General features: G+C 47.2%; 1 protein-coding gene across 1 annotated transcript in view; it reads left to right on the top strand.

Annotated features, from left to right (window-relative positions):
- Positions 1-239: 239 nt before the first annotated feature.
- Positions 240-15,420, top strand: part of GRK3 (G protein-coupled receptor kinase 3) — a 58,875-nt gene continuing 43,694 nt past the window's right edge. The window contains exons 1-2 of the mRNA XM_054288556.1: positions 240-432; positions 13,756-13,832. Of these exons, the coding sequence (XP_054144531.1) occupies positions 320-432; positions 13,756-13,832 (190 nt within the window). The 5' untranslated portion in view covers positions 240-319. The remainder of the gene's footprint in view (positions 433-13,755; positions 13,833-15,420) is intronic.

The following is a 15,420-nucleotide window of genomic DNA, read 5'->3' as shown; positions in this document are numbered from 1 at the left end:
TGGACCGGCCGCCGCCATGGGCCCGGCGGGGGCGGGCGGGCGCTGAGGGGGGCGCGGCGGGGGCTCCCTCCTTCCTTCCCTCCCTCCTTTCCTCCCTCCCTCCCTCTGCCGTCCGTCTGTCCGTCCGTCCCTCCTGCCGCCCGCCCGCCCCGGGGCGCAGGGCGGGAGGCGGGAGCGGCCCCCCGCGCTCCGCACACGCGCACCGGGAGCCGCTCGGCCGTACCGGCGGAGCCGCCGCCGCCGCCCGCCGCCAACCCCCGCCCCGGGGGCGGCTGCCCCGGCGGAGCCTCCATCTGCAGCCCGGCGGCGGAGCGGGAACATGGCGGACCTGGAGGCGGTGCTGGCCGATGTCAGCTACCTGATGGCGATGGAGAAGAGCAAGAGCACCCCGGCGGCCAGGGCCAGCAAGAAGATCACCCTGCCCGAGCCCAGGTACCGCCCGCCCCGCCGCGGCTCCGGCCCGGCCCCCGCCGCCCTCCCCGCGCCGGACATAACGGTCCGGCCGTGCCCCCGCGGCCTCCGCCGGCACCGGGGCCGGCCTTGGCGAGCGCGGGGCCGGGCTGGCTGTGCTGGATGTGCTGCATGCGTGTGTTTATTTGCCACAACTTGTGCGGGGTGTAGGGGGAACGCCGGTCCCTGCAGGGACGAAGCCCCGCAGCTCGGGGGTTTATGGCTCCCCAGCCCGGCGGGTGAGGAATTCCCGTCCAAAGCAGTCGGTGGCACCGAGCGGAGCCGCTGTGGCCGTGCCGCTCTGCAGAGCGGTTTTTTGTTGATGCTTCATGGGGTTTGACGGGATGCGGGAGGAGGACGGGGCCGGAGCTCGCCCTTAGCAGGCGGCTCACGGAGCCGAGGTGCCGGTGCCGGTCTGGGCTCCTTCGCCCCGACCTTGGTGGTCCCACCGCAGGAGCAGCCGGGTGCCCTGGCACAGCCGAGGTTGTTTGCTTGGAGCTTGGTGCTAAAAGCAGCTTTTCTTCTGCAAAGACAGCTTTTTTTCCCCGTGGTTGTGTGTTTGTTATAAAATCACCTGAGCATCGCTTATTTATTGGTGAAATTAAAACGGAGCTTTTCCCTTTTTTCGTGGCTCTGTGTGTGTGTGTATACATATGTAAAACGAAGATTCAGCCAGCAAACAAAATACTGCAACAGGAAAAATCTAAACCAAATTTTACTGCAGAATGTGTAGGCAGTTTGGAAGCCTGCTGGTGGCCTAGCCTAGCTGTCTGCTGTGAGCCAGGGATCGCTGGAGCCCTCTTCCCACTTCTCCACTCGTTTTCCTGCCTTTCTGCTGGAATGCTGGGAGGCTGCAGAGCAGGGGAAGGTGAAGGATGCCCAGCCCATGTTTATCCCCCTTGCAGGGGCAGTGAGAGCTCAGGTGATGAAGTTTGGCTGTTGTGTTTAAGGTCAGGTTGAGGATGGTGTTGCTGGACGGTGCCTGCTTTTCTCCTGGTATGTGTTTACACTTTAAAAGCCATACAATATCCATGACATTTCATCTGCCCTGGTTAGCCCGAGGTGCAGCTTTGCTAGGGGTGCTGGTGGCTTCATATGATGTTGGTGATGTCCTGCTCCCTGTTCCCAGCAGGGACATGACCCTGAGGGCAGGTGAAAGGTGGGATGTGGAGAATTGCAGGGCAGGAGGAATCCTCCCAATGCCATGAGGAACATCAGCAGGGTTGGTGCTTGTGGAGGGGCTGGAAGCTGCTGCCTGCTCCGAGCACAGCACAAGGCCTGAGGAACCTGCTGTGCTTTGCTCTCCTGCTCCAGCATTTACGTGTTTGGTGGTTTCCCTGAGCTGGGAGAGGTGCTTCACCTGTGTTTGGAAAGGCAGCCAGGTGGCAGAGGAAGTTTTGCAGGGAAGGCGAAAGGATCGCTGGCCAAAGTGCCTCGCTCCTTGGGCTGCCTGTGGAAGGACCTGTTGGAGGTCATGGCTTGCCACCCTCCCTGGTGTGTGATGCCCTGGAGGAGGTGAGAATCCTTCAGAGAGGAGAGGTTTGGGGCTGTACGTGGTGCTGTGGGGCAGGGACACACCAAGCCCTCAGCACAGGAGCGGAAGGAAGCACGGACATAACCGAGAACAGGGACTTACCTCAGCCCGGGACCACAAACGGCTCTGGGGTGCCCAAAATGACTGAACCTCTCAGCTTCTAACTGAAACCAGGGGTTTCCTCATGCAGTAGGAAATTGTGACCGTTATTCTGGTGTCAGATATCTTTGTCCTGGCTTCTGGCTGTTTTTTTTTGATGCCTCTCATTAGAGCAGACATGGTGTGCTGGGTATACTGAAATATTCTGTATCGCTGGCAAAGTGATTCATTTAAAATGACATAAATCGGCTGGTTAAAGGCAGGTTGATATAGTAACAGGAAAAAAAAATACAACACACAGAGTCCTCTCTTGTTTGAAATCAAACAATTTTTCCAGATATTCATTATTTCTGTGTGTGTGTGAGCAGCTCCTTGGAGGAGCCTGGCTCTGTAACATTGGGTGTGCAGCCATCCCTGCCATCAGTCCTGGCTGTCACTGGTACAGAGAGCAGGAAGGTCACTGGAATATCGCATCCATGCTTGAGAATAAATGTCCCTGCATTATTGCAGTGCTCTGCTCACAGGAAGGTGTTGGTTTATCTCTGGTGGGCAACCACAGCCCAGGGACGGGTCCTGTGCCCTGGTGTTATCTCCTATTGAAATATTAGAAATGTTTTACCCCTTGTCTCCTTGCTGGAGCCCTGTACACCTGTCGGCACCCTTTTATCTTTCCCAGATAAGGCTGAGGTTAAATGAAGCAAATGAGTTTACTGTAATGCAAATTTGAGGGGGCTTCCTGTTTACAAGGAAATAGCTGTAGTGCCGGCAGAATGAATTCCAAGGCTGCAGGCCAAGGCTTAGCAGCAAATAAACTATGAGGGTGAAGAGTTTATTGGCCGTAGGGCTGATTATTGCTGAGTTTTCCTGAATTATCCTCAGACTGGTTTTGTCCTGAAATCGTTAAATATCACAGTTTGAGGAGGAAGCACAGAAAACACTAATGAGCCGGGGAGTGCCTAAGGAAGAGGATTAGTGTGTTTTTGTTTTTTTTTTTTTTAAGCACCAAAACAAAACAACCCTTCTTCCATCCTCTGTCATCTGCTTTTCCTTCCCTTCTGCATTTCCTCCTTTCGTTCCTAAGAGCCTTTGCCAAGAGCTGTGAGAGCTGTGGTATCTTTGTGTTGTACATTGTTTCCTAAAAGCCTGTTTTTCAGGGAGATTCGCATGGGTGGGCAGAAAAGCTGTCAGAGGCAGAATATCCTGCTGAAATCAGGCCTGGAATGGGAAGGAAGTCAGCCCTGTGGAAATATGAGCAAATATGAAACCTAAATGCTATCCTGCAGCGTTGCTCTCAAATATCTTGAGTTTTGGTGGGAAACGAGTAAATTAACCTCATTCTGAATTTTTTTGGCTATTCAGCAGGCTGCTGAGGGTTTTTACTTTTCCATGTCGATTTTACATTTCCCTTATTTTGGTCAGAGGGAGTGGAAGAGCACTTGTAGAACAGCTGTTTTTATTTGCCAGCAGCTTGTTCTGGTTTGAGTAAAGGATTTGCGTAATGCGAAGCTGAGAAAAATGGTCCAAGAAATCAGGTAACAAATGGGAGAGGGTTCAGGGCTTGCAGAAGCCTCTTGTGTGCGCCTCTGGAAAGTTGACATTAAACCTTTCTTGCTATAAACATCACGTAAGCTTTGGGTGCTTTTGGTATACAAATACCACGGGCATGGTAACAAAACACAGCATCCATCTGTCCAGGCTTCTCTCCCTCAGGCTGTAGATATTTCTCATCCCATCTCTCCTTTTCTAACCTGCTTTCACTAATTACCTCTATTTCAAGTTAATTCTGATTTTTCTCCCACTCTTTTTCATTGGTCTCCTCTGAATCTTGTTCTGCTGGGGGAAAAGGGAGCATGTTGCAGTCACTTTTTTCTTAAAAATCATGTTTTAACATGACATTTTTCCTCAGTTATCTTCCTATCCTCACTTCATTTGTAGGGGTGAATTCTGGCCCCCGGTACCCATCTGCTTCTCATAGGGTGATGTGCCCTTTGATTTCTCGCCCAGTATTCAAACTGGCTTGTTAAAATTCTCATTAAAGGTTATTGAAAATACAGGGGTTAATTTGCCTTCCCAATTCTATCCTGAGCTATTTGTAATTTGTGCAAAATATTGTTGAAATCCAAGCGACACCTCCCGCTCAGGGTTAAGCATCCTTGCTCTGTTCTCTCTTGCTTCTGATTTTGTAATTCTCTTCTCTTGGCCTTACTTTGCTCTTTCTGTGGATTTCACTTCAGTCTTTGAGGTGGCCTTCAGGGAGTTCTTGCACCTTGTGGAACTCGTGTAAATCTCCGAGTTGCAGGCTCACATTGCCCTGTCTGTGCTGTCAGTCTGGGTGATTTTGGTGGTGTTTTCTCTGGCGTTGTTTAACGCCTCCGTGTTGTGTTTATTCATTTACCCTGCTGTCTCTGGGAGCGTTTTCCTGACAATTGCTTGTGTAATTTTCATTTTTGTTGCTGTTCCGCCCGTGTCAGCCCTCTGTGTCTCTCTAGGTGCTTCTGTGTTGCTGTAAGAAAACTCTTCAGTTTTGGGTAGCTCCTTCCAATCAATGCCCGAGAACCCTTCCCATGAAGAAATTCTTCCTGACATCCAAAATCTGAAGCTTAAATGAGTAAACTGAAGATAGTGTGAAAAGACCCACGTGAGGGTTCATTGGGAGCTGCTTGAAGAAGGGGAAGAATTTGCTTTTCTCTGAACTAACAGTACAATAAAGGCTGAACACTTGTGATTTTTGGTGGATTAGCTCAGGGTGAGACTGAGCAGTGAAATTTTGATTGGAAATTCAGCCTCCCTTGCTTTGCCATCAGCAGAAGTGTGTGGCTGTGAAGGCAGTAAGAAGTGGCTCTCTCCAAATAATTGGGTGTGCACACAGAGTGCTGGGGCTGCTGACAACGTGTGCTTGCTTTTTATCTCAAGTCAGCTTTGTACTCCAGCACTTTCTTGGGAAGAATTCATGCCTGGGGATGGATTATGGCCTGTCAGTGTAGGAGGATGTATGGGAGGGCTCCTGCTTGCTGTGGGTGCTGCTCTTGGCTCTGTTTGGGTGCTCTCTCTCTCTATTGGGAATTCAGATTTTACTGTACCTGCAGCATCCCATACCTTGATAACAGCAGAGCACAAGAGGATGAAAGCCCTTTGCAGAGCTTTAAGGCACAAGGAATGAGAGTCTGGATGAAGGACAGCTTGTTATTTATTATCTGCATTGCACAGATCAGGAGCCAGTTAGGAAATACCTGATGTGCCTTTGTTCACCTTGGGCAGGTGCAGGAGTTGAAGCTGAATTTTCTGAGCCTCGGTGGAGACCCTCAGCTGTCTCAGCTGCTGAGCATCCAGAGCTTGGAGCATCTCTGGGCACAGGAAGGAGACATGTGGCCTTCAGAGAGATGCTCCAATTACTTCCCCTGGGGATGCTGCAGGATTGCAGCGTATGTTTTGCAGCACAGACCTTCCCTCGGGTGTCATTACCTTAAGTAAGGAAAAAAAAAAGGGTAAATCAACAGTGATCTGGAGGGAGATCAGTGTGCAGCCTTCTGTTCCTGTGCTAAAAACAGAGGGATGATTCTAGATGTGTTTTTTTGGGGAAAGATTCCAAAATGTGATGTTGTGTTACAGGTGTACTCATTTGATCTGGTGCAGGTGAGCTGCAGGGACCTGCCAGATGGTTTTTTTTTCAGTAAAATTAATGAACTTTATAGCTCTTAATCCTTTTATAGCTGATGGCTTTTCAGTGCCCAGACCTTCCTGTGTGGAATGGTTTCAGCCAACACTGGAACTAAAACATCAGGACACGAGCGTGTGCAGCCCTTGGTTTCTGTTCTGGTGAAATCATGTGGAATGGCCTGGTTTAATCTTCTTATCAATAATAGCTTGGTTTTGTTGGTAATTAATAAAATTAGTAGAAAGCCTATCAGGAGCCGTCACGTCCAGGTGCACAAACCAAACAACAGAATTTAATTGAACTAAATTGGTGCAAAAAGCGGCAGTTTCTAGCTTAGAAAATACAGCTGTTTTCCACAGGAGCTTCACTCCAAAAAATCATTCCAACACTGACTAAACACCTATGTAAATATTCAGAAATAAATAACAATTTTTGAAAGCATTTGAAGGATCATAGAACCCCTCAGCCCCCTTCCAGCATGCCAGGAATTTGTCCTGTCAGCATGTGTCATGTCCTATTGAGGAGGGAAACGGGGAAAGGGAGGATTTCTCAGGATCTGGTGGAGCTGTGCAGCTCAAAGCCATCATTAGGGATGGAGCCTGGCATGTGTGGCAGCAGAACAGGCACCAGCTGCACTAGGAGCTGGGAATTGCTGGGTGCTCGGGGGAGTTCTGCCTCTGCTCAAGGTGCACACGAGCAAAGAGCTCCTGCATCCTCCTGGGGAATTAAAAACCTCCAGGGAAGCCAATGAAACACTTGGTGCTTCCGACCTTGGAAAAGACTCCCCTGTCCCCAAGGGGATCCTCTGGGATGTGCCTTGGCTGCTGCTGTTTGTTGTGATTCTGCCTCAATTTCAGCAGGGGAAATGAGCTCTGGGACTGAGCTTTAGGTGTGCTGGTGAATGGAGTTGGATCCAGTTGGCACCCAGAGGAAATGGCCTCAAGTTGCATCAGGGGAGGTTTAGTGGATTTTGGGCCTCAAAATGGTGAAATTTGGAGGGGAAAGGACCCAAAATCCACCCAGAAATCTACCTTGGGGTCATGAAATTTGGGAAAAGGTACCCAAAATTCCTGAAATTTCAGGATCCCAAAAATTCCCCCAAAAAATTCTGGGGGAAAGGTGGAAAAACGGCAAAAATCGGAGGAAAAATGGTGGAAGTTAAATGGAAAAAAAACCCCAAAATTCACCCAAAAATCCACCCTGGGACCACAAAATTTGGGAATAGGGAACAAAATTCCTGGAATTTCAGGATCCCAAAAATTGGTGGGAGTTTCCATCCCTGCAGGGATTTAAAAGCTGTGTGGATGTGGCACTTGGGGATGTGGATCAGTGGTGGCCTTGGCATTGCTGCAGGAACAGTTGGTCTTGATGGTCTCTGAGGGCTTTTCCAACCTAAAAAAATCCCATAACTCAATTAAAGAAAGCCAAATTTTGTGTGGATGTTTTACTGCTGATGTCTTGAGTAGGGATGGCAATGGGACACAGCTTTGAGAGTGACATTCCTTTTTGAACCTTCTCATCATTTTCTGTTGTTTTCCAGTCTGGCTTCTCCATTTCTTCTCTATCGTCTTCTGTTCATTTTCATGTTTGAAACAATTCTGTGTTGTGTATCAGTCCTCTGTTTTTTTAATAATTTTTTATGTTTAATTTTTATATTATTTTATTTTTTTATTATTATTATTTGATGTTTGGGTTTTTTTTACCCGAGATTTTCCTAATTGTTCAAAAATACAAGAACATCCCTGTAGTTTTAAGTTGTTGTTTAAAAGAGCTTTGAAAGGTCTGATTCTTAGGCCAAATATTTCATCCCAGTTTTCACTTTTGATCAATCTTGCATTGCTAAACCTTTTAAATGCACTTGTACAAAGAGGAAAAAAAACAACCCACTTTAGGCTGTCGTGGCTCTGGGCCATTTTGCCAATGCTTTGAATTGCACTTGTTGACCCTGTCATGCTTTCAGTTCAGAGGCCTTTGGGGCAGGATCTTTGGTCCAATTTTAGCAACTTTATGATGGATTTGGATAGTGGAAATAAACATTTAAAACCTCTGTAAAATTGCATCCTGAGCCTATAAATGAATAAATAAATCAGAGGCGTCTGTCAGTGTTGGCCGTAGTTCTTGGTCTCTCAGTCAAGGTTTATACTTGCTACTTGCAAAGAAAGTTCTAAACATTTGAGATTGAGAAAGATTAGAAAAAATTGGCACGTCTTCAGTAATTTTGTGTTTGTTTAAAAAAAAGAGTAATTTATGATTGGCGAATGCCTTAATTGCAGCCAGAGCGGGGAGATGTGATTTTGCTCTGATTTCCCTTTCTTGTAATTTCTCAGCAGCAGCAATCTGGTGGAAGGGCAAGTCCTTGACACTGCAATTTGGTGTAATTATTCCTGCAGAATTCGTGTACTTTAGAAGCTTTTATATTAGTTTCAGATTTCAGCTCTGATAATAATGCCTCAAGGATCTTGGGGCTGGTGTTTTGTGGAGTTGGAGCTGCAGAACTCCTGCTTCTGGCTCCCTCCTCGTAAACTTTCTTCATTAAAACCATTTGCATAAGTGAAGCTGCTGATGCAGGGAGGGGAGGGGGTGTGGGCAGGTGTTGCTGAGCTCTAATCCCTTCCATCCCACAGGGCTCTGGGGTGAAATATGTTGCTAATCACCCACGACAGCTCTAAGAGCATTAGTTTGCTGCAGTGAAATGGTGTGAGGGCACAAAATGGGGCAGAAATGGGTGAAGTTGGGCCAGAAAATGGCAGAAGTCCCGTGGAGGTGGCGGGATGTGGTGTGTTCATGGAGAAAAATCAAAGTTTGGGGTCGCTCATTGCTTGGTGATGAGGCTGAGCATGTGCATTAATTAATAACTGACTCACAGAAGGATTTGCATTGAGAAAGATCTTCAAGACTGAGTGTGCTTCTGTGAGTTTACAAGTAATACATAAATATATCCGTTTAGATGGTGTTATGATCTTTTGTGCCTTTCTGTGCTGGGAATTTGCCCCAAGAACTGCTGGAACCACAGTGACCACGTGTGTAGCAGCTTTTACAGCACTGAGAGCCCAGTCATTTGGAGAAGTATTGACTTCTGCTGAACTTTGAGCTGAGTGCAATCTGAGAGGAAGCAGAATGAAATGGGTTCAGTGGTTTGTGAGTGTTCAGTGTTCATTACCCCTGACACAGGAATAAATGAAGGTGGCTGTGATGTGGGGATGGGATGTTGGGAGTGCAGAGAGTGGACAGGCACTGCCAAACCTTGGCAGTCAAAGCACTGGCCATGGAGTTGATGAATATCTGGCATTTTCTTGAAATAATTATTAATTTGGATGGAGGAGCCATCAGTGTGCTGTTGGATACAGGAGCCACTTGTGGCAGAGGAATGGTACTTGTTCTAATGACAAAGAGGAGGGAAAAAATAAATCCAACTTTATTTTACAGACTGGAGATCTGAGCTGATAAAGTTTATGACCTGCTCTTGACAGTACAGGAAATGTTGGTAAAGTTAAATCCTGAACTAAGCTCTCAGTCTCTGTGAAGCTGCTGTTTCATTCTTATTTTGTTTTTCTGTTCTCCTGTTTCAGCCTATTGGAGAATATATTAATGACTGGAACTGCTCGTTTTTAATGCAGATGTGGTTCTTCAGTGCTGGCCATTGTTTTTCCAAGCTGTGGTGTGCATGTGTGCGCCTTTACACCAAATAACATCCCACAAATCTGAACTCTTATTGATTTACAAGAAAAAGTTATCTGCTCTGATGATAAATAATTCAAAGCTCCTTTAAGATCCAGCAGTAGGAAGGGCAGTAGTGAGGAGAGTCTTGACCTAGTTCCAGTGGTAGGAGTATTGTACATATGGATACACCCATTGCCTCATTCTGTGCCCTTTCCTTTCCTGAGGTGTGAGTTACTTTCAGAACAACTTCAGGGACAAAGTCTGTGTGGAATGAATAGCAGGACTTATATAGAATTGTGGAATAGTTTGGGTGGAAAGGACCTTAAAGCCCAGCCAGTTCCACCCCTTGCCATGGGCAGGGACACCTTCCACTATCCCAGCTTGCTCCAAACTCTGTCCAACCTTGCCTTCTTCCAGGGATGGAGCAGCCCCAGCTTCTCTGGACAACCTGTGCCAGGGCCTCCCCACTCTCACACAGAAGAAATATTTCCTAATATCTAATTTAAACCTCCTCTTTGCCAGTTTGAAATCATTCCCCCTTGTCCTGTTGCTACATGCTCTTGGAAAAAGTCCCTCTCCATCTTTGTCAGAAGCATCAGAGCGAGTGCTGATTGTTTTCCTCTCCTCTGTAAATCCTGCTTTGGGCACGTTCCCACATCCACTGGGGTTGTGGGAATGGTCAGTGCCTCTGGTCAGTTCCTCAGCTCCAGTGGCCATCCTTGGGCACACACACACACACCCAGACACCCAGCAGAAGTTTGGTTTCTCCTGCTTGGCGTGCTTCTCCTTGGAGTCCCAGGCTGGCACTGCAGTGTTCCTGGGAGCAGCAGGAGTGGCTGTTGTTGTCCAGTGCTGCAGCCAAGGACAAGTCCTGCCTTTGGCTCAGCTCCTCTCCAAGGCTCCTTCTGCCTTGCTGCTCCTGCTGGAACTCGTCTGGGAGGGAGGATCAGAGATGCTCTTGCCTCACATGGCCTTTTCTGTGTTAGAAAGGACATAATGTGTTTTCTCCTGAGCTTTTCAGACGTGTTTTCAAGTAGAGATTTTCCTCCTGTGCCGACCTTGGCACTGCGGTTGCTGCCTGTGCCCTGCCAGGCTGCTCACAGACACTGAGAGCTGTTCCATTCCAGAATGGAGCTTAACCTTGAGGGCTGCTTTTCAGCAGGTTTCTTTGATCAAGGCTGGAGTAACTAGAGCTCCAAGATGCAGCTTGAAGCTCCTTTCAACAGACTGTTCAGCTCGTGCTTGAAATAAATCCCTTTGCTGGGCAGGTGGAGGAGCTGACCAGGTTAGAGCGACCTGTTTATGGTTTGATGAGGGTGTAGATAAATCATCTTCTGCCTGCTTGGGGCTGGCAGTGTGCTCTGCAGGCCTGGGGTGCTTGTTCAGCTCCTTCTTTGGGAGCGGCTTCACCCAGGGGCTCTCAGAAGTGCAAGGGCACCCAGCTGTTTGTGCCCGGGCACTGCTGGCATCTCCCTGGGGCAGTGGCTAAGGGCTTCCCTGTGCTCCCAGTTAAACCAGCAATTACAGAATCCCACAGTCACTGAGGTTTGAAAAGCCCTCCAGGACCATTGAGTCCAACCTGTGCCTGGTCCCCCACCTTGTCACCCAGCCCAGAGCACTGAGTGCCACATCCAGATGTTCCTTGGACACTTCCAGGGATGCAGACTCCACCTGGGCAGTCCCTTCCAATGCTTGACAACCCTTTCACTGAAGATAAAGATGCCCAGAAAGAGGTGCCCAGGGTCCAAGCTGCATTTCTCACCAAATTGTAGCCCTGACTTTGACTTCCCCTAAACATCCTTCAGTTGACTTGTGGTATGTGGATAGTAAATGGAGTGTTCCTGAATTTTTTTGTCGCTTGCGGTTTTCTTCCTCTTTGAAATGAAAAGAATACACGAACAAAAGGTTTTGCTGCAGTCCAGTTGGATGTGCTTTTGTTTCTGAAGTCTCCTTGGATTTTGTTTTTAGCCAAGTTTTGTTTCTGCTCCTTGTGAGTGCTGCTATTAAGGTGGCTCATGCTGTGAACTGAGATGAACTCGTGCAGACACGGCCACTTCTTGCATTAGTGCATGGTTTGTGCTGATGGCATCTCTGGCCAGGGAAAGCTTTTCAGAAATGGCTGCATTTCTGTGGAATGCAGCTTTTAATCCCAGATTGTTTACGTGTAGGGCTACTAATGAGTCAACAGGCTAAAGCAGAGAGGGAACCTTTTTTCCTGTTTGTGGAATGTGCTAAGCTCCATTTTAAAATTTTCCATCCTTCTGAAGGATACATGGACTCTGCTTCAATTCCTTGAACTCCAGAGGATTTCTACCTGTAACTTCCATGTGAGAATTAGCAGGTGATTGTTCTGGATTGTCCTAATCCACTCCATGTCCTTTATTCCTATTTATCCGTATGGATAAGTAGCAATGATTTTAAAGCAGTGCGAGTGTCGAGGAGCTGGAACGTGGCACGGGCTCCTGTAGCCTGTGATCATTTTACAGATTTGTTCAGTTTCTGTGGCTGCAAAAGACATTTTGTTCCTTTGACGTTATCCATCAGACCAGACGTATGGGATGTCAGCAGAGGAGGAGGAGGTGCTGGAGAGGTTTGCTCCTTACACAATCGCTGTTTTCCTGGGCGCCTCAGTCACACGTTAAATTTTCATTATCTTCTCCCATTGTCTAGACTGAAGATCTGTTGATGTAATTTCTTGCAGCTCACTCGTTGGAGCAGAGCAAAGCTTCCTTGATGTCATGATTATGAAAAAGGCTTATTCTGTTACTGCTGGTCTGGTGGTCAGTGGGAACGGGGACGGTGCCCGGGGGTGATGGCAGCGCCGAGGGGCTCGGGGAGAAGGGGGAGCCGTGGGCTCTGGGAGCTCCTGCCAGGCTGGTTCATCCCCAGTGGCTCCTCTGTGAGCTCAGAGGGATGAGGGGAAGGTCTGGTTGGCAAAAGATTTGGGTTGGAATTTTAGGAAGGAGTCGTTCCCTGTGAGGGTGGTGAGGCACTGGTGCAGAGAAGCTCTGGCTGTCCCATCGCTGGAAGTGTCCAAGGCAAAACATTTGGGTTGTATTTTTGGAAGAAGTTGTTCCCTGTGAGGGTGATGAGGCCCTGGCACAGAGAAGCTGTGGCTGTCCCATCCCTGGAAGTCTCCAAAGTCAAATTGGATGAGGCTTGGAGCAACCTGGGATAATGGAAGGTGTCCCAGCCCATGGCAGGGGGTGAAACAAGATATTCTTTAAGATCCCTTCCAATCCAAACCATTCTGCGATTCCACAATCTCTTATTTACTGCTCCCTCTTCATTTAAAATCAGAATTTTGTTTAGATTGTTAAAATACACAGAGGGCAGACCCAGTTCTTAATGAACAAATAAACAGCAAGTTCGTCACTGAATAATTTATCATCTCAAACCTGATTAACAGTGTTCAGCCCTCCCAGTTCTTGTCTGACTTGATGTGGTGCTTGGCCTCCAGAGCTCTCGCTTTGGATCACACTGTTCAGAGATCCGTGTTCCACGTGGGACTTGGAGATACACAGAGAACTATTAATAGGAATTTTTCCTACATGGGAGTTTAGGGCCTTCCAGCAAAGTCCTTGGCTCTATTATAGACTTTTTTTTTCTGGTCAAGTCATTCAGACTTCGTGCCTCAGCTCCTCTGAGGAGGAGTGTGGATGCTTTCCTCCCTCCATGGGGGAGATGTATGTCAGTATTTGGGAGGTTTCTCAGAATTTTAATGCTGAGCACACAAGAGGGGATGTCCCTGAGGTCAGCAGGGCTTAGCTGCTCAGTCTTGCTGCTGCAGAAATATCAGTGATATTTAATGGCCCTGTTTAGAGCATGAGTACTTTGTTCAAGGTTATTTTTGTAATAATAAATAGTATAATTATCATAATAAGTAGTGTAATTATAGTAATAAATAGCATGTATGGAAATTATTGATTTTAAAATTGGAAACAGAGAAAGTCTGGTGGAATTTTGGCTTGGTGCTGTGACAATAGAGTTGCTTTGGCCTGCATTGATTTTAAGATTTATGTTCTTGTATTGTTGCCCATATGAAATTTTTATGGGCATTATATTACAATGAATATTGAAGTTACTTGACAAATAAAGGAAATCTTTGTTAATGTGGTTGAAGTGAGTGATTGTGACATTATAAATCAGGCAGAGTAGATGTTAAGTGCACTGCAGCCAAGCAGGGCCTAATGGAGCTGCTCTTGGCTCCTTGTGTGGCTTGGGGTGACTTGTGCAGTTATTTTACTGTACAAGCTAAACCTGAGACAAGAATAAAGTGGTGACCAGGATGTTCCCAGGGATCAAAAAGCAATTTCAAGTAACCTCTCTTTTTTTTTTTTCCCTTTTTTTCTTTCAGTATCCGCAGTGTTATGCAGAAATACCTCGAGGAAAGGGGTGAATTAACCTTTGACAAGATCTTTCATCAGAAAATTGGTAAGTCATGTCTCAATAAAATGTTATTTGTGTAGATAATTTCACTATCAGTTTGGTTTTTACATTTTTCTGTGGTGCCTGCTGAGGAGCCAGGGCTGTAGATTGAGGAACACTGGAGGATGGACAGGACTTAGTGAAACAAAGGTCCTCAAGAAGATGAAATGCTGTGAAAGGGAAGAAGACAGAGCAAGGCCATCTGTCAACTTCAGGTTCTGGAAAACTACAGGGAAAATAATTAAATTATTTGGAAACATCGAGGAGAAAATGATATTACTTGGTATGGGCTTGTCAACAATGTAATGTGTCACATCAGTTAAGTTTTTTTTTTTCTTTGCAGAGGTAATGAGCCTGTTGATAAGGGAGCAGGAGAAAAGATCCCAGTTGTGTTGTCTTGGCCCTCTGACATGGTGTTCTTGCTCCCAAGACAGGGGGGGTGAAAATTGTGTGTGCAGGGGGTGAAACTGCTGGGAAATGGGCTGGTGGAGCAGTTAATCATGGAAATGTGGATGCAGGGAATGGGAACATCAGAGATCAGTGTTGATGCTGCAGTGAGGAGCCTCCGTGATTGCTGTGACACACCAAGGACAAAAACTCCACAAACCAGGGGAGGGAGAAGATGCAGTGCTCCCAGGGAAATCCTGCAGTGTCCTTCCTTTCCACCTGTGCCACAGCAATGACAAGGCACAGCCTGGGGACCCTCAGGGCAGGGACTTGGCTGTGACAAGCCAGCCCTGAGCTGTGTCGGCTCAGCTGGATCACACACGACTAAATATAAAATCAGTGTTGTAGCCAGCGAGGCATGTGAAATAATCCTCTTCTGGCAGAATGTTGTGTCCATCCTGGCAGTGGATTAAAAAAAATATATATACATGGACCTGCTGGGAAAAGTCCAGGAAGGAGCAGTGGGAATGAGCAGTCTGTTAAATCTGACCTACAGGGAAGTATTGAAATAGGGTGTGATGTGGGCAGTGGAAGGGAGAAGTGAGGTTGAACATGATTCAAAACCAGAAAAGCTGTTGCAGAAATGATGAGGTTTGTCCATTTTCTAGAGCTTTAATTTCAATGAAAAAAAAAATTAAGATTTTAGTGGCAGTGTGGGTAATAAAGCAGGGAGGGTTTCATGAAGGGCCTTTGGGATTTTTGTGTGGCAGATTTGAGGAGTGAGTTGGCTGGCAAGTCTTGAGGAGGTCAGTGGTTTTAGTCCTGTCTGAAATGAGGCTGTAGTGAACAAAGTACCTGATTTCCCAGGAAAATTGGTGCAATGGGGGCATCTTTGGGCTGGTTGAATTTTCACTGGCCTCCCTTCTGGCTGGAGCAGAAATACCCCAAAACCTTCCTGCTTGCCTGGCAGTGTGCAGCTCGCTGCAGTGGGAGTTTTAGGTATTGCCAGATTAAAATAATCGATTTTCCTGTGTCTCAGAGTGTCATTAATGAGTCTCAGAGCCATTGGAAGTCTTTTCACTGTGTTTCAACAATTGGAGCACGGTCTGTACTTGTGCTTAAAACTATGACTTTTTATTGTGCCCAAAACTTTTGCCATGTAAATGCAGATACCTTGTTTGCTTGTACTGACACCTCAGTGTGTGCT

Source organism: Melozone crissalis, unplaced genomic scaffold (assembly GCF_028551555.1).
Source record: "Melozone crissalis strain CALT ecotype California unplaced genomic scaffold, PUWL_Pcris_2 ptg000063l_1, whole genome shotgun sequence".
Lineage (NCBI taxonomy): Eukaryota > Metazoa > Chordata > Aves > Passeriformes > Passerellidae > Melozone > Melozone crissalis.
This window is presented reverse-complemented; position numbering and strand designations above follow the sequence as displayed.